Source organism: Suillus discolor (assembly GCF_016758755.1).
Source record: "Suillus discolor strain FC423 chromosome Unknown F5147scaffold_26, whole genome shotgun sequence".
Taxonomy (NCBI): Eukaryota; Fungi; Basidiomycota; class Agaricomycetes; order Boletales; family Suillaceae; genus Suillus; species Suillus discolor.
Window position 1 is genome coordinate 298,911 of NW_024541273.1, and position 24,901 is coordinate 323,811.

General features: G+C 47.7%; 10 protein-coding genes across 10 annotated transcripts; 4 read left to right on the plus strand and 6 right to left on the minus strand.

Moving 5' to 3' along the window:
• Positions 1-1,273: 1,273 nt before the first annotated feature.
• F5147DRAFT_694377 (uncharacterized protein) lies at positions 1,274-2,026 on the plus strand. Its single transcript, XM_041437302.1, has 3 exons — positions 1,274-1,475; positions 1,529-1,675; positions 1,742-2,026. Exons 2-3 carry the CDS (start codon positions 1,595-1,597, stop codon positions 1,892-1,894), a joined length of 234 nt encoding a protein of 77 aa, XP_041293053.1. The 5' UTR covers positions 1,274-1,475; positions 1,529-1,594; the 3' UTR covers positions 1,895-2,026.
• A 3,497-nt stretch (positions 2,027-5,523) lies between these two features.
• On the plus strand, positions 5,524-7,463 carry F5147DRAFT_694394 (GMP synthase; the record flags this gene model as incomplete). Its single annotated transcript, XM_041437303.1, has 13 exons — positions 5,524-5,584; positions 5,631-5,732; positions 5,819-6,010; positions 6,048-6,177; positions 6,347-6,443; positions 6,543-6,602; positions 6,632-6,885; positions 6,932-7,077; positions 7,109-7,118; positions 7,139-7,177; positions 7,228-7,280; positions 7,323-7,377; positions 7,416-7,463. The coding sequence occupies exons 1-13, from the start codon at positions 5,532-5,534 to the stop codon at positions 7,461-7,463; spliced, it is 1,239 nt and encodes a 412-aa protein (XP_041293054.1). The 5' UTR covers positions 5,524-5,531.
• A 779-nt stretch (positions 7,464-8,242) lies between these two features.
• F5147DRAFT_760907 (uncharacterized protein) lies at positions 8,243-9,575 on the minus strand (the record flags this gene model as incomplete). The annotated part of the gene is made up of 6 exons (XM_041440505.1): positions 8,243-8,444; positions 8,504-8,530; positions 8,582-8,680; positions 8,742-8,841; positions 8,951-8,985; positions 9,294-9,575. 6 exons carry the CDS (start codon positions 9,573-9,575, stop codon positions 8,388-8,390), a joined length of 600 nt encoding a protein of 199 aa, XP_041293055.1. The 3' UTR covers positions 8,243-8,387.
• A 310-nt stretch (positions 9,576-9,885) lies between these two features.
• Positions 9,886-11,969, plus strand: F5147DRAFT_694423 (uncharacterized protein). The gene is made up of 14 exons (XM_041437304.1): positions 9,886-10,122; positions 10,189-10,221; positions 10,279-10,298; positions 10,351-10,365; positions 10,423-10,461; positions 10,521-10,549; positions 10,615-10,628; positions 10,681-10,713; positions 10,800-10,802; positions 10,888-10,947; positions 11,004-11,138; positions 11,208-11,430; positions 11,489-11,540; positions 11,591-11,969. Exons 1-14 carry the CDS (start codon positions 10,050-10,052, stop codon positions 11,792-11,794), a joined length of 933 nt encoding a protein of 310 aa, XP_041293056.1. The 5' UTR covers positions 9,886-10,049; the 3' UTR covers positions 11,795-11,969.
• Positions 11,970-12,050: 81 nt separating this feature from the next.
• Positions 12,051-14,834, plus strand: F5147DRAFT_612458 (uncharacterized protein). Its single transcript, XM_041432462.1, has 5 exons — positions 12,051-12,393; positions 12,442-12,771; positions 12,823-12,926; positions 12,976-14,498; positions 14,558-14,834. The coding sequence occupies exons 1-5, from the start codon at positions 12,098-12,100 to the stop codon at positions 14,612-14,614; spliced, it is 2,310 nt and encodes a 769-aa protein (XP_041293057.1). The 5' UTR covers positions 12,051-12,097; the 3' UTR covers positions 14,615-14,834.
• Positions 14,835-15,011: 177 nt separating this feature from the next.
• On the minus strand, positions 15,012-16,218 carry F5147DRAFT_576529 (kinase-like domain-containing protein; the record flags this gene model as incomplete). The annotated part of the gene is made up of 6 exons (XM_041431327.1): positions 15,012-15,245; positions 15,302-15,555; positions 15,588-15,642; positions 15,700-15,885; positions 15,938-16,003; positions 16,054-16,218. 6 exons carry the CDS (start codon positions 16,216-16,218, stop codon positions 15,012-15,014), a joined length of 960 nt encoding a protein of 319 aa, XP_041293058.1.
• A 2,983-nt stretch (positions 16,219-19,201) lies between these two features.
• Positions 19,202-19,483, minus strand: F5147DRAFT_576527 (uncharacterized protein; the record flags this gene model as incomplete). The annotated part of the gene is made up of 1 exon (XM_041431326.1): positions 19,202-19,483. A coding segment is annotated over one exon (282 nt), but the record flags the coding sequence as incomplete, so codon positions are not given.
• An 809-nt stretch (positions 19,484-20,292) lies between these two features.
• On the minus strand, positions 20,293-20,896 carry F5147DRAFT_694436 (UPF0057-domain-containing protein). Its single transcript, XM_041437305.1, has 5 exons — positions 20,789-20,896; positions 20,713-20,741; positions 20,630-20,647; positions 20,510-20,570; positions 20,293-20,453 (listed from the first exon to the last, which is right to left on the minus strand). Exons 1-5 carry the CDS (start codon positions 20,839-20,841, stop codon positions 20,420-20,422), a joined length of 195 nt encoding a protein of 64 aa, XP_041293060.1. The 5' UTR covers positions 20,842-20,896; the 3' UTR covers positions 20,293-20,419.
• Positions 20,897-21,642: 746 nt separating this feature from the next.
• Positions 21,643-22,526, minus strand: F5147DRAFT_576459 (kinase-like protein; the record flags this gene model as incomplete). The annotated part of the gene is made up of 4 exons (XM_041431320.1): positions 21,643-21,888; positions 21,944-22,153; positions 22,212-22,280; positions 22,338-22,526. Coding segments are annotated over 4 exons (714 nt in total), but the record flags the coding sequence as incomplete, so codon positions are not given.
• F5147DRAFT_166667 (uncharacterized protein) lies at positions 22,396-24,480 on the minus strand. Its single transcript, XM_041428360.1, has 3 exons — positions 24,279-24,480; positions 22,698-24,220; positions 22,396-22,647 (listed from the first exon to the last, which is right to left on the minus strand). The coding sequence occupies exons 1-3, from the start codon at positions 24,319-24,321 to the stop codon at positions 22,540-22,542; spliced, it is 1,674 nt and encodes a 557-aa protein (XP_041293062.1). The 5' UTR covers positions 24,322-24,480; the 3' UTR covers positions 22,396-22,539.
• Positions 24,481-24,901: the final 421 nt, after the last annotated feature.

Consider the following 24,901-nt stretch of genomic DNA (forward strand, 5'->3'; position numbering starts at 1 on the left):
AATCAGTTAGTCGGAGATCCACTCTTGCATGATGACCAAGTTTTCGCGGTTGCTATATCCTCCGACGGAAAATACATTGCCAGTGCTGGATCAGACAAAAAAATCTATGTATGGAACCTCGAGGCGGCGCTCAAAGTTGTGGTACATATGTGCTTTGATGTTTCAATGTCTTTCTAATGGTTTTGATCGTTTACTAGGATGCAGGTGATGCGAATGCAAGGCTTAAGGCAAGTGTTCTCTGCTTTTCTTTCACACTTCAACTGACTTTTCACTAGGGACGTCCAGCACGACCAAGAGATGTGCGCCAACCAATCGTAAGCAACCTCATATTTGCTCATATATTCCTTAATTCCCGTATGTACTTCAAATAACAGGCCAAGACCAGAGGCTCAGCGAGATATGTCAGTAGAATTTTCGTTCTTCAACTCTTGCTTCACTGATTTTCGAAACAGGGCAATGATTTTTTCGGCGACGAGTCAGATAGTGTGCCCCGTCGTGCAGCTCAACGTGCGGGTCCATCGTCTCTCATTCGTTGGCGCCGTTTGTTTGGTTCCCTTCACTTCGGTGCTCGCCTTCCAGACGCGCCCCGGCCATCACCTCGGGAATCTCGGCATTTGAATTTCAGCTTGCATCCTGTAAGAAACTCAAGCCGCACCGTAGATGTAGCTCCTGCTCGTGATGAAGATGTAAGTGACTCGTCGTCGTTCCAATTTTGTTGCATTAAAAACATTGCAGAGATATGGTATTGTCCCTGAAACTGATGCGGAAGCAGCTGCAGCTATGCAACGTACGAACAGCAATCAGGCCAACGGTTCAACGCAACAAGGTCAACTCGCAGTAGAGGCAGAAGGATCTCAAGCACGATCAACAGAAACACAACAGTCAACTGTTAGGACGGGAGAAGTTTCCTATGAAGTTACCTGTTGTGGATTTTTCTTTTGGTCGTTGTTCTACTTCGCGTCAGTCATGAAACTCTGTTTTCAATCATCTCTCTTCCCTTTCATCTGTGTTCATACATCGTGTATCTTATCCATGGCTCGTTCCGCCCCATGTACGTGCGCACACCATTATTATATTTGTCTAAATAACGCTATGCTATCATCAAATAAGGGACCCCATGATTGAAGCAAGCATGAAGGTGTTGCTATATACGTATGATGTGAGAACAGGGTCTCACATCAAAATCGATATTCACCATGCTCTCGAGATGCAGTCTCCTGTTTCTTACCTGTGCCTTTTGACTGCAAGATAAGGATATCTTCAGGCCTGCCAATTGAACGCACCCAGTGACTGTTATCCGTACAAACAAGTACAAGCTGGTATTTGCGACTCCGGTGAAGTCTACCAAGGTTAAAGAAATCATTTTGCATGTCTCCGAGCCCAACTTGAACTACCTTGACTTCACTTGCGAAGCACGATAATTCACTCTACAAGGTCACTGAGAACAAACGGTTCACTTCGGCTGGTACTAAGCTGTAAGTGAAGCAAACCTTGTTCCAATTTTCGAATGTCTGAATCGGCGAATCAGTGTTTCGTAGCTTCGTCACCGAACATCGGGATTGCCGAGTCCGAAGCTATCTCGGCAACATGGTTCATGAAGATGACACGTCGTTCTTCATCTAGCTCGAGAGCACAAGCGAATATACTCTTGTTGTTGCAATGTATCCTGTGCAAGGTGTGGAGAAGACTTGATACGGTATGTACCACAACGTGACCGTAACTCACGCTGTAGCTCGTCCAGGTACATGGCGGGATTTCGTCGAAGGAGAGCAGTGAGAAAGGTAATGTCCTCGATACTGAAGTTGCGACGCAATGTCCATGGTTTGCCTTGAGATGCAATGCTGGCACCGGTACGAGCCAGCCGGATAGTTCTGTACATGGGTGTCTTCTCTAGTAGATGGCAGACACTTGCGACGGAAAATAGTGCAACAAAACAGCAGAAGAAATAAAAACAAACAAGAGGTGTAATAGTATGTGGTGGGTATATGTGCCAAGTGGCGGACGGGCCTAGGACGTAGACAACTAGAGGAGTGGCAGGCAGCGATGGCAACTCCGCTTGGAAGCAGCCGCCGAAGCCCCTGAGTAGCGCCTAAGTGACTCGGTTATTCCCGATCGGCGGCGCAGCTCATGTTGCAAAAGTTTCTTCTGATTATGTCTTTCATCATATCGGTCCGTTCTCTGCAGGTTCCGCAGTTTCCTCTGTATTTTATTTTTGACTAGGCAGTGCTCACTGGATGGAATGGATGTAAACCTTTTTCTTGAGAACGGGTTGAGCACGGGTGAACTCGCGGGTCGAGGTGAATAGTATTCTGCATTCACAACCCATTGACCTTTTAACTCGTACAGAACATGGGTACCATTCTGTCCGAGCTCATGGAATATCATCCCACTGGCAAATCAGCATAGCTGGTGGCGTCGATTAAGTTCTTTATGAGTAATGAAATTTTGACCCTTGCACCCTCGGACAAGTTGGGGATCCATACCGTACCCATACCCGCCACACCCGTCAGCGATGAACCGCGGGTTTACCCATACCCGTTCTCTGCCCTATCGGCTTGGCATCAGAGAATTCAAGAGTCCGGGTCTCCCTAGGGTCCTTTACGCTGATTGCGGTGATTTTCCGGCGTCATACATGAGTCGTAGGTGCGTCTGGCCTCCAAAAACTCCCGAAACACGTTCCATTGCGAACGGGATTCTGGTGTTCCATGTTATCATGATAGATAAAAAAAGTACGTGATTCGACCGATGATGGCTTCTCATGACATGTTCCCGTTCCACCTGATTTCACACAACAGTTGCTGCCACAGTCAATCAAGGTGGAGCGTCTACCATCCAGCCTGATCATTATAAAAGTTCTGGATAATGCACACCTGCACGAACGCCATCATTCACCAAGCCCCCCGATCCCAACATGACCTATGTTTCGAACGATCCCTCTTATTGGCCGTATCTTGAGTGGAGTCGTAGATACAACTATTTTATAGGTTCGTCTCATGATGTTAGTGATATCTCGCTGCCATTGAGCGTGGTTTCGCAGTTGCGTCCTTGACCATGGTAATATACGACTGGGGTGAGTAAGATAATACTTTCGAAGGGGACCGTTGATCTAGACTTGTTTTCAAGTACTTACGCTTGCACAAGAGGCAAGTTGGTGCCATTCTCAGTGCAGCCATCTTACTAAAAATGATTTAACAGTTCGAACTGATATGGGTGAGTAAAGTACTATATCGGAAACACGCAGGGTAATGCAATTAATTTTGGGCAGAGGCAACGCTACTCCCTCATGAATGTTCTTTATGTTTGCGTACGTGTTTGATATTATAACCGCAGTTACCAAGTTGTGCTGACTTCACTATATGCTAGGTTCGCTACATCGGAATACTATTTTCAATGTATGTTTCCAATGCTAGCTAAAAATAATGCACTATGTTAATGAGCCATATTTTGCAACCAGCGTCTACATACTGTGTATGTGTGCTCATAGTATACGTTCGTTTATTTTGACTGATGGCATGCAGTGGACTTCCAAATCTCTATTACAGATGCAGTGGGTATTCTTCGCCGATGTCTGCTATTCCCATTCAACTACTAATTACGCTTCTAGGGGTGAGTGATATCTCGCCAGCTTTTTTTCTTCGAGTTGAAGACTTTGACAGCTGTGAGTTGATTCAAAGTATTTATTTAAACAATGCGCACTGATGACTGGGTTTTCAGGCAACATTTTGTGGTTCGTGCTGGCATGGACGTCTCTGATAATTAATTCCATGCTGGGAGGTGAGCGTGGCCCCTAGTCACTAGTGATATTAACCTGACTGAAATTTTTGCAAGTCATCATGGCAACTCGGATACATGCTATGTACCAGGGATCCAAAAGGATACTCGTATTTCTCATTGTGGTCTTACTGGCTTGTACGATTGCCTCCGTGGTTATGACGGTGATAGGGAATATCGGTGTTTCAGGAGGTAAGCTTAAATTATGAATAAAAACCTCGGAACTCATGCACAAATATTAGTGGAGACGATCCTTTCTGGCAACTATCAGTGTTCCGAAAATATGAACACAGAGGATAAACGTCTGAATGCCGAGACTACGGTACCCACCACTGTATGGGAGATCCTTGCCTTGTGTCTTGCGGTCTGGATTGTTATCAAACACTTCCGTGAACTGCAAAAATCACCGACAGGGGCGAACGTTAGAGACTGTTTCACAGTTTTAATGAGGAATCATATGCTGTACTTTATAACGTGAGTTCAAGTGGTTTTGATGTTATTACCTCACTGAAGTTCTGGAATGATGTGCTAGCTTTGCCACTGTGTCTTGCTTCAATCTCGGCACACTGTCTTCAAATATATCGGTACGCTGATTGCTCACTATCACCTGCATACAGCTCATCATTTCTCAAGTCTCTCTCTGCGGGAACCAGTTTTTATTACGGTATTGGCGAAGTCGCACAGGCCATGCAGATGTTTGTGCTGGGACCACGTCTCATCCTTAGCCTTCGAGCATATCACGCTCGGCTCGTGGCGAACTCTGATGAAGGAACTTGCATCACTACGATGGATTTCAATTTCCATAAACACGCATCAACTAGCGATAATGTGTGACATGGGAGAGGATTCAAATGATCAACCACGGATACTGTACACCGACATGTAAAAGCTTGTCGTGTAATCCAGCTCATTGTAGTATACTTATATCTATTTGTTTGATATTTTGAAGTTTGGACTGTGAAGGATATAATTTGGTTTGGGGCAAATGAAACAATAAATATGAATATGATTCGTCAATTCTCTGGAGTGTTCAGCTTCACTCAGCAGCTGGTGGGTCAAAACGATTAGGAGAGGCAGGTACGGTCCTCATAACAAGGAAACTGGGTCTGAAAGACCGTGGGAACGGGAAGAAAGATATCTTCCTCAAGCTCAAGGTTCAAACTTCAAACGTTCACATCGAGTCTTCCAGAATATTTCGATCCTAGGATATCCGACCGTCCGACCCTTTCCAACATCCGCCCCAGATATGACTCAGCGTGCCAGCCACCATCATCTACAAACAAACAACACCAAGCACGCCACCTTGAACTTTACATCACCCTTTCCCCGCCCCCCGCCCTTTGTGTCTCTTTCCCCGCCCTCGCCGGCGCCCTCTGTGTCATGGTCAATGTTGAAGATGAGCCAGTAGGGAGCTGATGCGCTGATGATGCAGTAACTGCAGCACCTCAAGGCCTCAAGGGCTGATGGTATTGGCGTAGTCATTGAGTGCGGTGCAGGGAGGTAAGCATGTGGCGGCGCTGTTGAGTAGCGGCTTGGCCAAATGTAGTAATATCCCCGACGTGCGCAGAGGTGAGGACGTGTGGGAAACAGTAAGCTTAATACATAATTATATTTTAACATTGAATGTAGTATATTATGTATGCGTGGGAACGATGATTATTATACTGGCGCGGATGCGGTCGGACGGTCGGATGAGGTCGGACGGTCGGATATCCCAGGATCGAGATGTCCTCGAGTCTTCAATTATAAATGCATAAAACATGGCCGAAATACATGATCAGTTTGATACCATCCTTATTCTTGACTTCGGTTCGTGGGTTCTGGATATGCCATGTTCTGATTCAAATCCATGAGTGCAGTCTCATGACAAGGAGATGTTGCGAGTTGAACGTATGCTCAGAGCTTATGCCGTGTACACCAACGCTAACAAATCTAAAGTTCAAGCTTAAAGGTTCGCTCATGTGATGCAGCAGGAAACGCGTTTCTAACACAAACTCTAGGAATCATACTCTCTTAGTTCTCCTTTGCATCTGCTATGGCCTCCAAGTCTTGTTTTCTTGAATATCTCGATGGATACTAGCTCACGCGAGATCCAGGAGATTTGCTGGAATCACAAGGGTCCTGTAGCAAAATACGATCATCGCGAAAATGGGCTGCAGAGGTTCAGATTAGCAGGTTCAACGAATCGGGGAAACTCTGTCGATGCTTTGTTTGAAGATCGGATGCAGGTGCTTTTTTTGTTTTGTTCGTCATAAGTCAAGTTGACCTTTTATAAGCTTTGGATGTCACGGCGATCAACTGTCTCTCATACCTCTTGATTTCTATGTCATTGGATGGATGAGCACCACTCCCTACGCCGCCATTCATAACCCCAAGCCGTTCTATGACATTCAGTTCCATCCAGAGGTTACACATTCCCATCAAGGAAGATAGCTTATTGGTCGATTTGTGTCGAATATATGCCAATGCCGAGCACGTTGGACAATGGTGAAGCAATTACTGTGTTGCATTATTGTCATGCTCACTGCGATTGCAGGAGGAATTCATTGGCAAATAAATCGTCCGCATCCGCGAGATATGCAGTCAGAAAGGCTGTGTGATTGGCGCGGTCAGCGGAGGTGTCGACAGAACCGTCGCAGCCAAGTTAATACTTGAGGCAATCGGCGACAGGTGTGCCCTCATATCATTTTTATGATTTATGTCTTACTCGCGCACCAGGTTCCACGCCATGGCATGCCTCGTCTGAATGAAGCATGACAAGTTGACCAAAGATTTGGGGGTCAAACTGACCGTAGTGGATACTTCTGAGCTCTTCCTCTCCCGACTTGATGGTATCGAGGATCCAGAGCAGAAATGCAAGACCATACTTTCATCCTCGTCTTCGAGACAGAAGCGGCGAAGACCGAGGAAGCTGCTGAGAAGGAAGAGAATGGAGCGAAGGAAAAGGGCAAGATCGAATGGCTATTGCAAGGAACCCTATACCCAGATGTCATCGAGAACATTAACTTTGAGGGCCCTAGCGCGATCATAAAGACGCACCACGATGTCGGTGGACTTCTCAAGGCCATGAAATTGAAGTTGATCGAACTTTTACACGAGCTCTTCAAAGGTCTGGTTAATGGAATCCTATATTGCCGATTGCACTTACTGTTCTGTGTAGATGAAGTCCGCGCACTCGAGACTCCTGTTGATATTGGCACCTTCAGTCCCTTTTCCAAGTCCTGGTCTGACTATTCGGATTTTTGGTCTCGTCACACGCGAACAAGTGAAGATCTTGCAACAAGCGGATCATATCTATATCGAGGAGTTTCGCAAAGCAAATCCCCAATCAAATTAGCCAGGCCATGGTCATCTTACTCCTATGAAGGCTGCTGGCATGATGGGGGACAAGCGCACATACGAACAGGTTCGGAGGACAGTATTCTCTCTTGTTTGCTGCTTCAACGTATTTCACAGGTAATTACTCTCAGACCGCCGGTGACGTTGAAAGACTTCATGACTGCGGATTGGTGGGCTTTTTGGTCCTGTTCAATGCTAACTTGATTTTTCAGGTATGCGTTCCCTCCCGAAGTCTCACATCGGGTATTGTCCCGCATCACAAACGAAGTGAATTCAATCGCGTCACTTATGATATATCTTCGAAGCCTTCTACTGTACGTCATGTCGCTTCGTTTCACCAGAGTCAAGATTGATCTCATTGTTGGACTGTGGGGTAGCTATGATTGTCGACGACATGCCATGAACACGCAAAACAATACATACAATAGGCCGCTACATACTTAGCAGGTCGATGTAGGCCAATGTCATCAAGATGCGAGGGGGACCTTTGAGAGATTGCCACATTGTGGACTATACTACGTAGTCACTTTGAATACAACTTGAACTCACCTCTACACTAGTTACTTGTTGTTATGTTCCCGGTGCCTGTCAGTGAATCCTGTCCTCGCTACGGTCTCTGTTCCGCCTGCCCTTACATCGATATCTTTTGACGCTACGTAACTATCTTTAGACCACTTACTAAGGGTGAGTTCGGTGTTATTAAAGCTAATGCTGATGACGGTCGCTGAGCACGGCGAGTTCCATCACGAAAAGATTTCATCAATGCTTCAAATGTCAATTCAGGTTCAGAAAACACCCAGAGGCGCCGCGGGAATGATGTACTTCGGTTCTATTTAAAGTTTCTGATACTACTTCTCATTCTACTTGGTTTCATCTGACAACAGCCACATGCTGTGGTCAACCGGTCATGCCCAGTGAAAATCGACAAGAATGAGGTAGATATGTAACGATAGACATATATAAAAAATAAGGATATCAATTCTATCGACCCATTTCGAGGTATATCCCTAAATTGTGACTTTTCGAGACGCAAAAAGATAGAGATCGAGACGAGTTTTTAACGTTTAGATAGGATTCTCGATGGCATTAGATCTTTAGATAGACATTTACATGCACATTATTACTCGATTTGGCTTGAAAAACATATCGATATAGAACTAATGCGAACAAATGAAGCTATCTATGGGTATCGCTAGAGTTAGGATAGTATCGCTGGAGTTAGCGTAGGGTATCGCTGCTCGCTGCGCCAGGCGCCTCGCCCACCATCCCGCTATCCACTACTCCTCGTCCACGTCGTTGCCGGTAGTACTGACTCCGCTGGCGGCTGATTTGAGCTACAAAACGGGACCGTTAGTGTGATACTATGAGATAGAATATGACATGTGGCGCTCACCTGAGCAGCTGCTTTGCACTTGTACACCTATAATAGTAGACAGTATTAGATAGATATCAATATGAGAAAAAGACGCACCTCTTTGTCGGCTTTAGACAGCCCATTCCAGTAAAAGGCGAAGACACTTGCTGGTTCCTTTTGATGGCCGTTTGATTGCCAGTCGAGAGCACACAAGTTCTTGTATGATACGAATCATAGAATTAGTTTTGATTGGTATGATAATAAAAGAACAACTTACCGCGCAGTAACCTTCGGACAACACCTCGGTGATATCAGAGTTGATTTTGGATGTAGAGGTGTTGGAGGGAGGAGCGGAAATTTTCTTTTGAATCGGAGTGCTACGTCATGGCATGATGGGGAAGTGGGTGACGCTAGCTGTATATCAATGATGTTAGTAGGGAGAAGCAAAGAGGCACAAAACATACTATTAGGCACGATGAAACTCACCTGCGCTGTGGCCTTTCATTTGTATTCCTAGTGTACTGCATTAGCGCGGGAGGTTTTCACTGACGTAGCACGTACCTCCTTGATACTGGTAGACAGGTTTTAACAGGCAGAAAGAAATGCAAATTCTTGCCGAGACAGATCCGTCTGTGTGACATCGAGGAGCGAAAGCGGCTCGTCGCGCATGAGAAAGGCTGACTTAAAGGGTTCATCAAATTCTTGTGTCTTGTGGCACGCGAGATGGAGCCAAGTATTGTCTCGCAATGTGCCCAGTGCTCTCAATTTGGATCAACGCTCATTATCTTGGAGAAGGAAACAGTGGGGGAGGGGGCAAACGTCTTCGCACCAATTCCAGCTCAGGCTCCACAACATCCAATGTGAACGAGGCACCAGCTGAGCAATCCCGGCCAATGGCAACGAAGGGACCGACGGGGACTTGTCGTGACTTGCGCGAGCCTTGATCAGCGCGGTAATGGATGGCGTGCATGAAGAGATATACAGTGGGCTCGTGGTTGTCATGTTGTAGTCTGCGAGAGATATAGTTTCGGGCAGCCTGGCTTAGTAGTAACTTGAAATGCGAGGGAATGATTGTATCGAGCCGGACGGTCGTGGCGGGGACAAATGACATGGTGAGCGGATGAGAAGATGCGCACGGTTCAACCAGTGCATTGACTCATAATAAACATAACACACATACATGGCTAAGTTACAAATACGCACATGCATATGCATGCTGCATTGAACGTCTGTATATGCAAAGTTTGCCGAAAGTTCGTTGCGTAGTTGCAAATTACACGATCGAAGTCTGACAATGTTTGCATTTTTTTCCTTTGCGAAGATTGTTTGCGTTTTGCACAAAATTAGAGTTTTGCGGTCTCGAATTTCTTAGATTTGTATCTACCTCAATTTGTGGTTAGACATCTATCTACGCGTATCTACCTCATTCTTGTCGATTTTCACTGGGGGTCATGGCCCATCAATCAGGATTCCACTTATTCAAGTAACCGAAATCTAGTTTCATCACTACAATTAAAGTACAGGATGATTGCGTACTTTGTGCACACGCCCACTCTACACGTTTACTAAGTACGCCGACTCCAACATGACCTTTGTATCAAATGATCCAGCTTTGTGGCCGACAATCGACGGGGAACGTGTTATGAGCTATTTCATGGGTTCGTGGAATGAAGAGCAAGCCAGACGACATTCATCTCACTCTATCTTTGACTCTGGTTTCACAGTTGCATCCTCTACTGCAGTGGTATATGATTTGGGTGAGCGAGCTACTAGTACTTACCGCGGCAGTCATTGATATTCACATGGTACTCAAGCACTGACATTTGCACAAGAGGTAAGTCGACGTCATTACTGGCGCAACCATCTCACTAAGAATCCTTCAACAGTTCGAATTGGTCTGGGTGAGTAGTCCACACGACTCATAAGCACAACACGATCTGACAGTTAGTTTGGGGCAGAGGCAACGTTCGTCTCTCATGAATGTCCTATATATCAGTGTGCGTAGATGGTGTCATAAGCGCAGTTGGAAAGCTGCACTGACTTCAAAATGTGTTAGGTTCGCTATGGTGGAATACCACTCTACGTGTATGTTCGCAATTCTAGCAATTTGGCAATACACCGTGCTAATAAGTGATTTTTCTTGTAATCAGTGGCATCGTACTGTGTATGTATCCTCACCCGCCTTGTGTTCATTTCCTATAACCGGTGCCATGTAGCAAATATCGCGCCAGGCTCGGTGACAGATGTAGTGCGTATCCTGCATCTATTTTTGTGATGATTCCAATCCAACCACTAACTGTTCTCATACATAAGGGGTGAGTGATATTCTCGACCAGCTTGTTTGTCCATAACAACCTCAACAAGCTGTGAGTTCATGTGAATATCGAGTTCATTAACGCGCATAATTGACTAGAGTTCTTCAGGCGCTGCCCTTCACTCCGCACAGTCGTGGATACCTGTCATCATCAATGCCATGCTGGGTGGTGAGCTACTTGGCTATAACACCTTTTACGTTGAGATCACTGAAATACTGCGCAAGTCATCATGATGACTCGGATATATGCCATGTATCGGCGATCTAAAAAGATGCTCATCATTCTCGTTATACTCTTACTGGCCGCCACACTCGCCACCGCAGTGATGACCGCAATAGTAAACATTGATGTTTCATGGGGTAAGTTTTAACAATAATCAGGAATGAAACCGTTGAACTTCATGTATGAGACTCATGGACAAATAACAGAGGAGTTGATCCTTTCTGGCATCTCTCGGTGTTTCGACTACACCAACCCAGCAGCTGTACGCCTGCCTCACGAGACTTTGATACCCACTCTTGTTTGGCAGATGCTCGCCCTGTGTCTTGCACTCTGGATTGTTATAAAACACTTCTGTGAAGTGCGACAAATGCCGACAGCAGGAGGCTCTTTCATGGTGTTAATAAAAGGTCACGTGGTGGACTTTGTAGGGTGAGGTCGGTTATTTGGGTGTTATTGACCTGTTCCACTAAATTTCCGCGTGTGCTAGCTTTGCTGCTGTGTCCTGCTTCAGCATTGGTTCGCTGTCTCCGACGCTCATGGTGCGCTGAACTGTGATCGATTCATTTATTCCTCATCATTTCTAATACAGGACGCATCTTCCCCGGCAAGTAATGTTTATTTCGGCATTCTTCAAATTATACAGCCTATTCAGATGTTTGTGCTGGGCCCGCGTCTCATCCTTGACATTCGAGAATATCACGCTAAGCTTGTGGCTAGCTCTGATGAGGGTACTGGTATGAGTACAATTGCTTTTCAGGAGCGCGGACAGGTCTCAACTGGCGATGGTGTGTAACATGTGGAGGATTGAATTTAGTCTGGGAAAACCAACCCACCGGGAACAGAAAGGAGGAATTTAGTGCACCAACTTATATCTTCCTATTACACATTGCAGAGCAATTTACTATTGATACTGTACATCGACGCCAGTAGGTGTCACTGTTCCATATTTCATTGAAAATCGAATTGGCTTCGAATCCAAATGGACTAACTTTTCAACTCGACCTCCCCAAATGGGGGTGGTAGATCATACAGCCTTGTACGTGTTCCTTGCCTCATAACCCCCACTATCTGTTATAATTGCTTCAACAAATCTGCCATGGGTCCTCCTCGCCGAGCTCGTTCTAATTCGTCTGTATCAACACACTCTCAGCAACATCGTCACCGACAGCCGCAACCACTAGAGCCAACTCCTCCTGAAACAATGCCGTCTACACAATCACATCTAGGAATGTCTCCTCAGTCGCGTTATCTCTCGAACATGAAGGTTGTTCGTCGTAGAGACCCCTCTATTGTATCTATATTCGATCAGTTCAGCCACGTCTGTGTGTACCACCATAACGGTGACAAATGGGAGAAGCAGGGTTATGAAGGGAGCATGTTTTTGTACGAGAGGTACGTTCGACGCATTTGTTTGGCATGTCTGCAGCTCATTTTCTGTAGGGATTCTTACCCACCTTATGGTCTCTATATTTTGAATCGTGTGGGTATGGACGACTACATCCAACGACTCTACCCAGAAGATGGCATAGGCGCGCATGGTTCCTATCTCATGATGCGTCATTACCCCGACTTCACCACACGCAGGCTCGCAGAAGCACGAGACAAACTACCCCTCTCCAAGCAGGAAGGTCCAGCCTCTAAATTTGCTCCTGAGTTCGTCCTGCCAAATCTAGAACAATTACAAGATGCCGAGAAAGGTCGATCACAAACGGTCGGGTTGTGGTGCTTTGCAACCGATGCAAGAGAAAGCATGCAAGACGTTGTGTTGAGGTAAGTGACAGGCCTTTCGCCAGGTTTGCACATACTCTGACGCACTTGTAGATTGCATAGCTATATCAAGCAGAATCTTCCGTATCCAGAGGAGTATAGATATGGCCCGGATCGTCCTCCTCCCCCGAACTTTCGGTCGTCATCGAGGGCCAGTGGTAGGCGGACTGAAAGCTTATTCAAAGAATTGCTCTTAATGTCTTGCAGAACGTTCGCACATGCGCTCGGCATCGAGCGCATCCACTAGCAGCATACATAGCATTTCGGAGTCGGAAGAGTATCATGCAGGAAGTCAACCCACCCCCTCAGAAAGTAGTCGCTCCAAAGGGCATGTATCGGAGCTTGACAAACTGTTTGCCAAGCTGGGGGGCACGGGATGTACTCCACAGCAGATGCCCTTACAATCGCAGACTAAGGAGACGACTGCTGCAAGTTTACTGGCCGGCATATCCGGCAGTGGAAATGTTCATAGAACGGCGTCCGTTCCGCCACCGACCTCCAATTCTGTCCCTCCGACTCGCGGATTAGCTTTATTGGACACCATCTTTGCCTCCGCACCACCACCACCAAGCCAACCCAATCGCGGACCATCTCGCTCTGGAGCGGCATCAGTTTCCCTGCCCCTACCCACCTCTACACATGCACAGACCACATATACTACACAAGCTCAGTCCACGACGCTCGGATACACCGCTGGACACACTGCCAGCTCACAAAGTCCTATCATCCTTTCTCCCAAACCAACGTCTACTGCACTACCTCAGGTGCTCAACCAAGATGTCATCTCTACGCTCCTCGGGCTCCCCGCATCCCGTGCCTATGAGGGTGATAATGAGGCAAGCGATGACGGATCTATCTCCGAAGGAGGATATTCTGTTTCTAGCACTATACTTGATGCTGATGCAGAAAATAACATGGAGCTGCAAGCTGCAGGGTCATCCTCTGGATTGCCGCTCCTCGTTGCACCTATGGGCCAATCTGAGTACAAAGGCACAAGAAATGGGAGCGGCAAAACCCTGGGCGATGTCACCCCTCGTCCGCCACTCCGAGGTTTCAACTCTGATTTCACGGTGGTTGGGGACCTCCTCACGGCTGCTCAGACGATGAAGCACTCGCGTGCCTCCCCACACCTTCATATTCCCTCTGTCGCACCTCCACAACCTGGGGATCCGGATACCACGCCGACATTGACCAGCGTCAATGGCACACACAGCGTACCCAAGCCCCGTTCCCTTATTCCATTCGAGGCAGATTCTGACTTGTGGCCATACCCTCGTGCTCCATTTGTCGAGGCAGACTCAGATGTGATTGAGCTCGACTTTGCTGATACGAGTGCACTAAGCGATCCGGATGCGTTTGCGAAGGAGCAGCGCTCGAAAAATAGGAGGAGTCAGAAGAAAGGTCGAAAGGAGCGGGAGAAGGATCGTGAGCGAGAGAGAGAGGAGATAGAGAAGAGCTGGGATGTGCCACCGCCTGTCAAGGTTGTGCCACTTCCACAACCACAAGGTGTCGTGTCGACACCTGCAGTCCTTGTTAATGGCAAGGCCAAGCATGTACGCAAGGAGCGTGCCGGTTCTGTAGCTAGTCAGAGCTCTGTTGATGACTCAAACGCCATCGACACTCATGCTGTCCATGCATCTCTGCTGTCTGCTCTCGCCCAGAAGAAAAATGCGAGTTCGAATAATTTTTCGAGGAACGACTTTGTCCGGGAAGTTCTGACTCTCATACACGTATGTTTTGTATTCATTCAGCAAGTCTAAAGCATCCTCTCTGACTTATATGTTTTCAGACAGACAAAGATTTCGTGGACTCTCTTTGGCAGGAGTATACTTTGAGTGCGAAATGATGTCCCGGAGATGGCTTTGGATGCCTGGAAACTTCACTACAAGAGCTCATATATTTTTGCTCGCGATTGCTGCTTGATTCAAGCCCCACTAGTACTACTTCGCCACTCCCTTGATGATTTGTATTGTAGGTGTTGCTGCTGTGTTACCGAGTATCTTGTTAGGAGGGGTTTTGCATCCGACGCAGTTGTATTAATTGCTCCGTTTGATTTGAGACTTCATTGTGATGTTTGAGGTATTGTTTTGGTTTATACAAGGTGAGCCAATTTCGAGAATAACTTCTATACCAACAGTAGGCAGATAAGGTCCACGATTGCTACTCGGGATAGGTTTCCACTCAAGCACCTCCATGTACTGCAGCATTGCCCGTCGCCACCATCATTTCCTGTAGTGGTAATCCTAGATCCCTGTCGATCTGTTCAGCAGAGCTTGTCGTTCACATTCAACAAATGCTACAATTTCTCCAACCGATGGACGACTTGCACGAGGCAACCAGCACCGCTGTATGAATTCCCAGTGCCCAGGCGCTATTTGCGACTCCTTGGGAGGCTCTGGTTTCTTGCCCTTGATGACCTGTCCCAACACTAAAATATCATTTTTCACGTTGTAGTACGGTACCTTGCAAGTCAACACCTAGGGCATGCGCGAAGTGAGCAAAGTTCTTTCGGCAGAAAAGTTAAGTTACTAACCTGCAATGTGATACTGCCAAATGAGTATATGTCGCACTCGGTGCTGAGCGAAACCTCATCGTCTTCTGATGCTTCGCATAACTCTGCAGCTACCCATCGCACGTTCCCTCGGATGGAGCTTGTAAAATAGGAGGTACCGACGAATTCCAGGATGATAGTGGAGAGACCAAAATCAGCGAGGCATGCCCGACCGTTGCTATAAATCAAAACATTCGACTGGAGAGTCCGGATGTGAGTAATGAAGGATACAAGTTCTGTGAGTGTATACACACCCCTGTCAGGTCACCATGGACAACTGATTCACTGTGGAGGTATTCTAATCCAAGGGCAATGTCATCCAGCTAACGTGTGCCAACACGTCAACAAACACCTGGAAATACTTCCAAAAAAGAGCTTACAAGGGAAAACTTATCTTGAGGCGACAACACGTGTTGTTGACGCTCAAGAAAGCCTGTGAGAGCTCCATTATCAGCCCACGGACAAATCATTGCTGGGTGGGGCCCAAAGTCGTTTGCCACTCCATAGAGGGGAAGAATGCTACGGTGTTTGAGACGGGCCCAAACTTTCAGCTCGCGACGCACTCTCTATGTCAAGTCATTGTTGGAAAGATTGTCATAGATGAAATAGGGAAATTACCTTCCCATTCTTTCGCGTCAATTCTTTGTTATCCGACTCGAAAGAACGAATAGTCTTCACCGCTACCTGCGTGACGTTCAAGATATCCTATGGGAAGCGCCACAAGCTGAGCATACCTGGACGGTCCCACTGGGCTTCACTAAATCACACTTCCAGATGTCTCCAAAGCCTCCAGAAGCGATTGGATAGCGCGATCTTCCCTGGAGTTCATTAGTCAGATCTTCCAGAAAATCTGACGCAGAACCTGGTGACTCTTGGTTAGCTTCTTCCTCTGTCGCCATTATTTCTGAGGAAGGTAAAGTGGAAGTCTGGATAGTTGTGTGAGTCAGGGGTATATATCAATAATGCACATCCATACATTCAGGAGTAACTGCGCCCGAGATAACATGTTTTCACTGTCCTGGAAGAATGTGAGAGGGAGTGGAGGAATGGAAAGAATCTGCATACATCGGGTGTTGGCTCATCACACTCTTTCCCTCGTGCTGGTTGTTCCTCCTTCAGGATCTCTTCCTCCGTAGCGTGCACCGCCCCAAATGCTGCAAGTTTGGCTTCCTCCTCGCGTCTGTATTCCGTTGATCTCGGCCAAAGGTCATGTGTGATGCGTCTTTCCTCCTCCTTTTCCTCTGGTCTAATAACTTGCGTCATGTTCCTGACCTCTGTCTCTTTCCCGACATCCTTGACTTCCTTCCTCGCAAGAGTCTCCTTCCGGTTGATTCCGCCACCTTTGAGGTTCTCCTCTTTCATTGCCCCTGCTTCCATGGCGCTTGGTGCCACTTTCTTTGGCGTTCGTAACTTAGGTGTGCTCGATGACTGTGAGCGTGTGATCGAGCTCAACATCGAGAACGTCCAGGGTGTGTTGCTACGGTTGGTGCTGGTTGACTCAGAGCGGTCCCTATGCGAATTTGTTGCAGATGTCTGAAGCTCGTTGCGGCTGGGGATGGGCAAGGGTCCTACAGAAGACGAAAAGGACTTTGAGGTAGACATTTGATGAGGTGGATCCTTGTAGGCTGATGATGTTTGCGGATTAGGTGTACTCAATAGGTGTAAGCTCGCGTTTGAGCTTAGCCGACTCGAGGACGTCCAGGTTGAATTGCTACGACTGGTGTATGTGCGGCCCCTATCTGCAGTTGAACTCCCTGCTGCAGACATGTGAAGCTCATTACTATCGGGGGGAGACATCTGGCGAGGTTGATTCTTCTGGGCTGATGGTGTTTGCGGCTTAGTTATATTTGACCTCCATGAGTTCGCGGTCGAGCTCAAATGAGTTGAGGACGTCCGGGTCGTGCTGCTACGGCTAGTGCTGATCGATGTGGAGCGGCCTCTGTTAACAGGCGGACATGCTGCTGACATGCGCTCGTCACGGTCGGAGGTTGACCAAGGACCTGTAGAAGATGAAAAGGATCGAGAATTAGACATGCGGGGAGGTGGCGTTGTTCGACTCGGATGATATCCCAAGGACTTCCAGCTCTGATTCGTCTTTTCCTCCAAACTTTGGCGTCTTCTCTCTTCGATATGCTTTCGATATTCTTCCTGTTGGACCTTCCGCTGGTCATATCTGCGGTCCATCTCTACCTCCCTAAGGGTCAGTTGATTATCCCGTCGCGCGAGTTCTTCCTCTTTACTCCGAATCTTTTTCTCTTCGGCGCGCAATGCTTGTTCTTTGAAGACAGCTTCATATTCCTTGCGTTTCACCTCCTCTGACTTCCGCATAACGCCTCGTGTCATTCGTCTTTCTTCCTCCTCTAAACGCCTCGTCGCTGGTTCTTCCCGTCTCCTGAGATCGTCCGCCCTTTTCTTGCCCTGCGCCTCGTTTCTCTCAGCCTTTTCCTCTTTCTTCTTCGCAAAATTCTTTTGGAACTTGCTTTCGTTTCCTTCACGTTCTGTTCCTTCTCCCTCCCTGTTTACCCCCTCCTCCAGTTTTATGATATCGAGCTCTTTGCGTATGATTTCGTCATCTACGCGTTCGGTTTCCTTCTCCTCGTGCCTAGGGTTGTCTTCTTTCTGATTAGCTTCCTCCTGCCGTATAACATCCTCCTCTCTCCTCTTTAGTTCTTGCTCCCGCAGAGAAATCTCTTCCTCTCTCTTGCGGAAGCTCTCCTCCCTCTGGCGAAGCCTGCGCTCATCATACTCCCACAAGTCTGCATCATGAAGGTCATCGTCATACTGATGAATAGGCAGAGCGTGATGGTACCCGTAACGCATGTCTTGCGAGGAAAGTCGAGTACAGAAATTAGATGACTGCCAGCTCCGCGGGAGCTCATCCGGTGTCTGTGGAGGATGCGAGGACTCATAGGTTTGGTACGGCGAGTGTGTTGGAACATCCCAGTCTTTGGGACTTGGGCTAGACTGAAAGCCGTCATCATCCAATGAAAACAATTTCTTGATGGCGATAGGCCTGCTGGCAGTTGGTAGGGGTATCTGCGAGGACGAGGGGAAGTGAGAGTGCCCTATTGGGACTGTAGAGCGTAGGCTGTCTGAAGAGTAGGAGTACCCCATAGGGACTGTTGAGCTCGAACTGCCTAAGGAGCGAGAGTACCTGGCGGCGGGGACTACGAAGCGCGAATTGGGTGCCATTGAAGGGGATGGTGGTGTTTGTGGATAATCCTCATCCAACCGCTCAAAGGCAGAGGCACTGGCACTGGCTTCAATATATGTGTACGGTGTCGTTCGCCTTCTATCCCGAGCTCTGTAAATGGCACTCCACTGTTGTTCTACGGTCAAAGCGTGGTCCCTCTCCCACTCATTCGGACTGCCAGTCACATCGTGCGACGGGATGTTGAGCACTGATGGTGCCTGATCAGAGGCAGTGCTCGTCGTGCTCCTCCGTCGCGACATGGTGAAGATATGGGGTATTAGTGCATCTTCTTCAGGTGTTGACGGAAGCCCTGGGGGGACAGATCTGTTGGAAAGGCTCGCTGTGCGCAGAAAGCTTCGCCTGTCTAGTGCGTCCGTAGCTGAACGCGTAGACCTGTGCATGTCATCTGAACCGATTAGGGATGAATGCTTTGGGCGCTCAAAACTTCTGCCTGTGATATCCAATGTGGATGACCCCATTGCGCTGCTGATATACCTGGCCCGATCCTTGTCAGTATCGCCAGACACATTGTCACGTTCTCGGTTGGCGAAACGAGAGAAATAATCGTGTTTGACCTCCGAGGGCTTTTGCGGAGGCCAGGTGTCATGTTCGGGTATAAAACCAGAAGTATACGACTGCAAAGTATGCGTGGGAAGGTGCAAGGAGGAAGGAGAACGAGCAGCGTTGATCTGGCTTTCACGTCGAAGTACAACAGGGAACTGCTCCTCGGTAATATTACGAATGCTCTTCATCGGAGTAATGTGTTCCTGGGACAACCGCTCGCGCTCGACAGTACTGGTCAGGGCATTCGCGGAGGCATCGTTAAGATTCTGCTTGACCTCGTTGACCATGGAACGCAAGTTGTTCTCGATATCAACTTTGAGGCCACTCTTCCACTTTTTGTCAGGCTCACGATCAGCGGCGGGTGTGATGGTCGAGGATTTAACAGGGACGAGAACCAAGGTTGCCATTGGGCATAGGTGACTACGCAAAGTAGCTGTATACTATTCAGAGATTATAGCGTGGCAGACTGAAAGGCAAAGTCAATTCGGGTGTCTGTAATGTGATTGTGACCCGTACTAAAAAACGCACCAGTAATCTGGATGTAGTTGGCATATATACGCAGACAACACTTGCGTAGCTAGCAGAGAATCGAGAACCCGAATACGATGACCTATCAGTGAACGGCCGAATTAGTTACATCAATGGACGACAAAGACATGAACTGAACTGATGGCAATTGAACCTATCCTAACATGAAGTTTAGAATTAACTGATAGGCATAAGACTCACTAGGGACGCACCTTTTGGTCTTTACTATAACTTGAATGGTGCAGGCATGTCATTACTGGAAACTCTGTGACCCTGTCCAAAACGCAGCATAGGCCCGGGCGCGCTTGGTCTCATGATGATACGATTACATACTATTCATACACAGGCTGGCACTGCCCGGCAGACTCCGAGTTGATCGGGCACGAGCTCTGCTGGTAAGTCCCACTGACACCTCTAAATTTGCTCCCGAGGTAGGCATATGACTAATGATGCAAGATTCTTAGATCTTTAAGGAGGTCATCACCGTTGCTTATAATGCGATGCTTTGCAGCTGATGCAGGAGAAGACATTCAAATATTCAAGACGATGCGATGCATATGCGTTGAGGTGAGCCCATGGTGAGGTACTCAAGTGCCAAGTGCCAGGCGGGCCGCTTGCCGTAATCACCATGTTGAACTGAATTGATAATCACTATTAGATAACCGTGCATGGCCCAGTTGACAACTTGAACAGCACATCATTAAGAGTTTCCAATTTCCAGGTCACCGTGGAGAGATTCTACTCGGAGATTCTACTTGATCTAAGCTCCTTGCAGACTATCTTGCGCTGATAATTTTAATGACGCTATGACGCCATTACATTGCTCCCTCGCTCCGAGAAATGAGGTACCTAGGTGCCCACTATCTGAGCAAATGGACCGACTTCACGAACGGAAGTTAACATACCATGCATGCAAGACTCCTGGTATCCAACCCAAAATCGTAAGACAGATATTAATCCAAAAATCTGGCAAAATGGCATGAGATTTAATCGGCGTCGAGAGGACTATTGACTCGGATATTTACCTGCAGCACATCCGCGTTCTATTGGCATTGTCGTCATTAATATCATAATGTAGGAGGCATGAATTAAATGGTCGTATACTTACTGAAAAATACGGCTACTGGGGGAAGGACCCTGCATGCGATTTCAGTATGGTAACTTGTTGAGAATAACAGACGTACAGCGCAACAAAATACAAGATGACATTCCGTGTAGATGAAACGGTAGTGGTCATTTTGAGAAGGGTCTATGTGAAAATACGACTCTTTAGATGTCCAATAGATTTGGACGTTGGGCAACTTATATAACCAGGGGTATTTCAATGACATACGTCATGTCTGTTGGAGTGACTGCATGCTGGGCGGAGTGGCCGACTCCAGTGATCCGTTGGAAAGTTCAAAGTTCAAACAGAACAATTGGTTCAAGCTTAAGGTTCAAGAAGCTGATATACTAACGCCCTGAGTACAAGTCACCGGCACCAACCAGCTGGAGCTCGAGCGCTCAACCAGGAGCCACTTTCAAATTGAAGGGTGAGATCGTGCTGCCTTGCGCTTCTGTAGATGGAATTGCCAAATCGGTGATTGCGGCCGGACAATGTTTCATGGAGTGAGATCTCAATGACTTGTGCATATGTGAGCCTTAGTACTGGCGTCTATATGACAGCGCCACAATTGGGATGCTCGCCGTACAACTGAAAAGAATGATTGAACCCTATTGAGTCCCAGAGTAGCATGATCATGATGGTGTCCGGCCCGGGAACTGCACTGAGGAACCTGGAAGCACGAAGATATGAATAATTTTGATCGTCAGTCGAGGCGCCGGCCTCGAGGCCCTAATCGTAATCCATAAGGAAATGTGACAAAGTTACACAGATGATCCTTTTATGATTCCCGGTACCAGTGATGTTTGATAGAAGCTTGATATCGGGTGCGGCCAGAGCCTACAAAATCCAGATTGATATTTGAATCACGTCAAACTGCTTCAACACCACTTTCCAGGTGTGAAGCACTCGTAGAGAAGTATTACATCCGATTCATTAAGCTCTTGTACTCCGTTCAGCAGACTGGGATGACAGGGCTCGTAGTTCATGTCCCACAAACGCTACGATTTCTCCAACCAATGGACGTCTCGCACGAGGCAGCCAACATCGCTGCGTAAAGCTCCGGTGTCCGGGCGCTATTTGCAAGTCCTTGGGAGGTTCTGGTTTCTTGCCCCTGATGATTTCTCCAAAGACTGTCAAGTCATTCTTTAAATAGTAGTAGGGTACCTTGCAAGTCAATATCTAGAGCGAGCGCAAAGGGAATAAGATCCGGCGGTTGAAAGTTCAAGTGACTAACCTGCAATAGGATACTGCCAAATGAGTAGATATCGCACTCAGTGGTGAGCGATGCATTATCTGGTGTCTCATATAGCTCTGCAGCTGCCCATCGGATATTCCCTCGAATAGAGTTCGTAAAATAGGAGGTACCAATAAACTCCACGAGGATAGTAGAAAGACCAAAATCAGCAAGGCATGCCCGGCCGTTGCCATAGATCAAAACATTTGACTGGAGAGTCTGGATGTGAGTAATGAAGAATACACCTTCTGTGAGTGGCTATACACACCCCTGTCAGGTCACCATGAACAACTGATTCACTGTGAAGATATTGCAATCCAAGGGCAATGTCATTTAGCTAACGTGTGTCAACACATCAGCAAGCGTCTGGAAATACTTCTAAAAAGGGGCTCACAAGGGAAAACTTATCTAGAGGCGACAACACGTGTTGTCGACACTCAAGAAAGCTCGTGAGAGCTCCATGATCAGCCCACGGGCAAACCATTGCAGGGTAGTAGGGCCCAAAGTCATTTACTACCCCCCAGAGTGGAAGAATGTTGCCATGTTTGAGACGCCCCCAAACTTTCAGTTCACGACGTAGTCTCTAAGCCGAGTTATCATCCGAAAGATTGACATGGATGGAATAGAAACATTACATTCGCCTTCTTTCGCTTCTCTTCCTCGTTGTCCGCCTGGAACGCGCGAATGGTCTTCACTGCCACCACCTACATCACAGTCAGATAATACGGTAGCAAGTGTCACAAGCTGTACATACCTCACTGGGCCTGCTGGGCTTGACCAAAAAACATCTCCAGATGTCTCCAAAACCTCCGAAAGCAGTGGGGTAGGGCGGTCTCCCCTGGACTTGTTTGGTAAGATCCTCCAGTAAATGAACTTCCTCTTTCCATGGTACGCGTTCTTCCTCCTTCCTCTGGTTCTCTTCCTCTGTAGCGCGCGCCATCTCTCCTTTGAACCTACCTTCCTCCATGCGTCTCAAGTTACCTTCCCTTTGTGTCGTCGCCTCCCGGTACAACGCGGGATCTTGTGCTGGACGTCTTTCTTCCACACCATACCCCCTTGTTGAGTTCTCCGCATGCCTTGTGGGCCCTTCCCTTCTCTGGGCCTGCCCTTCCCCCATCTTGACTTCGTCTTCCTTCTTCTTCGCAAGCATAGCCTTCCGCTTGATTTCGTCTTCTTTGCGTTTGGTTTCCTCATCTTGCATTCTTCTCATCTCGAGTTCGTTGCGCTGTATTTCATTCCATGATCGGTTGAGTGTTTGATGATACTCGCCCTCAGATACCTCATTATGTGTATTGGTAGGCCGAACGGGATAGTAATGGTTCCCGCTCGTAGTGTTTAGCAAGGGGTGTTGAGAATCGAGCCTGTTAGACGACTGCCGATTCTGCGAGACCTCCTTTGGTGTCTCTTGGTAGTATGGGGACTCATGGCGGGTTTCGTACGGCAAGCGCGGCGGACCAGTCCAGTCTTCGCGACTAGAGCTGGGCCGAAAGCCGCTACTATCGAATGAGGCCGACTTCTGGGCAATGATAGGTCTACTGCTGGACGGTGGGGGTCCGCCGTAGCGTGCATGTGAATCCTGGATGTGAGACGGACGATTAAGACTCATGCTAGATTGAACGCCGCTGTCTAACGAGACCGATTTCTTAGTGATGGCAGGTCTAATAATAGGTGGTGGCACACCGGGGTGTGTGTACGGATCTTGCGGACGTGATGGACCATTCCGGCCTTTGGGATTCGAGCTGGACTGCTCACCGCTATCGTCAAACGAAAATGATTTCATGGCAGCGGTAATAGCAGAGACTGGGTGCATATTGGCGGGGGCTGCATAACCTGGGCCATATGTCGTTGATGAAGATAAGGCTGGGTTATAGGATGGAGGATCAATGTTGGCATGTAACCTGTGTCTGTCTCGCTCCTGATCTAAAGCCGGAATACGATCGCGGTCCCTGCTGGAAGCGATGGGCTGTGGTACGTGATATGAAGGATCAGCACCCGCTGTGCCCCCATGATGGGTAGCGTTGAAGTAATGAGACGCCTGGCCATCCTCTTTAGGTATGAAAATGCCCTCAATTTGAGTGTGCTGCCTTTCTTGCCTGAGGCCATTCATAGCGAATTGCTGTCTAGCCATGCGCTCTCGTTCAGCGACGGTGAGTACAGGTTTTGGGCGCTCAAAATTTGGATTTGACGTTGACCCTACTCCCATAGTAGATCCGGTAGGACCCCTGTCGACGCCGCGATTCGGAGGTACGGGGTGATTAGTGTACTGTTTTGAGTCCTCTGCAATACGTTGAGAAAGGACAAAGAAGAGGATGGACAGCTTTGTCTTGGCACTCACTTCCAGGCCTGCCCTGCATCGCAGGCTGATGCTCCTTTGCCATACTTTCTGACCACTACGATCATGAGCTGGAGGAAATATGCGTGCACGAACCTCTCTGGATTTTGGACGAGCAAGTTATGGAATGGGACAAAGTACAGGTGCCGATACGAGAGATAACACGGAACTAAATAGTGTAGGCACGATTACGGTATCGTTGGACTGCAAAGGAGGGCGCCTGTGGCTTTGGTTTGAAGTGACTGATCCAGGATTCCAGGACCCCGAGTACTCGATCGAGATGACAGGCGGAAAGTTTGATGAAGCCGTCCAATGGACAAGGGCTGGACTGCGTTCGATTCATAGATGACTAGTCTCGAAGGGTCTACAGCCTGAGTCGAGCAGCCATTGTGATTATGCTGCTAGCTTCGTTAGTGCGAGTCAATACTGATTTTTAGTCTCACTTACCCTGCGCTGATGATGATCATGAGGTGAAGACTATATGTATGTTTCTCACTGCAACAGTTCGTACTCTTCGCGCCAAGTGTGATTCGATCGCAGTCAGCCCTGAGTACTATGCCGATTCGTCGGCAAAGAAGGACTGCGGGAGTCTGGGCAGTACTTCTAGCTTGCTTGACACTGAAAAT

Coding starts and splice junctions, on each gene's coding strand:
- F5147DRAFT_694377 (XM_041437302.1), top strand. CDS start 1,595: ATGAAGATGACACGTCGTTCTTCATCTAGCTCGAGAGCACAAGCGAAT. Junction 1,676..1,741: donor TGCAATGTATCCTGTGCAAG/GTGTGGAGAAGA, acceptor TAGCTCGTCCAG/GTACATGGCGGGATTTCGTC.
- F5147DRAFT_694423 (XM_041437304.1), top strand. CDS start 10,050: ATGACCTTTGTATCAAATGATCCAGCTTTGTGGCCGACAATCGACGGG. Junction 10,222..10,278: donor TGCAGTGGTATATGATTTGG/GTGAGCGAGCTA, acceptor ATGGTACTCAAG/CACTGACATTTGCACAAGAG. Junction 11,541..11,590: donor CGCTGTCTCCGACGCTCATG/GTGCGCTGAACT, acceptor TTTCTAATACAG/GACGCATCTTCCCCGGCAAG.
- F5147DRAFT_612458 (XM_041432462.1), top strand. CDS start 12,098: ATGGGTCCTCCTCGCCGAGCTCGTTCTAATTCGTCTGTATCAACACAC. Junction 12,927..12,975: donor GTCGTCATCGAGGGCCAGTG/GTAGGCGGACTG, acceptor AATGTCTTGCAG/AACGTTCGCACATGCGCTCG. Junction 14,499..14,557: donor AAGTTCTGACTCTCATACAC/GTATGTTTTGTA, acceptor ATATGTTTTCAG/ACAGACAAAGATTTCGTGGA.
- F5147DRAFT_694436 (XM_041437305.1), bottom strand. CDS start 20,841: ATGACCACTACCGTTTCATCTACACGGAATGTCATCTTGTATTTTGTT. Junction 20,742..20,788: donor ATCTTGTATTTTGTTGCGCT/GTACGTCTGTTA, acceptor AATCGCATGCAG/GGTCCTTCCCCCAGTAGCCG. Junction 20,454..20,509: donor CCAGGAGTCTTGCATGCATG/GTATGTTAACTT, acceptor GTGGGCACCTAG/GTACCTCATTTCTCGGAGCG.
- F5147DRAFT_166667 (XM_041428360.1), bottom strand. CDS start 24,321: ATGGCAAAGGAGCATCAGCCTGCGATGCAGGGCAGGCCTGGAA. Junction 24,221..24,278: donor GATGCAGGGCAGGCCTGGAA/GTGAGTGCCAAG, acceptor AACGTATTGCAG/AGGACTCAAAACAGTACACT. Junction 22,648..22,697: donor AGCCCAGCAGGCCCAGTGAG/GTATGTACAGCT, acceptor ACTGTGATGTAG/GTGGTGGCAGTGAAGACCAT.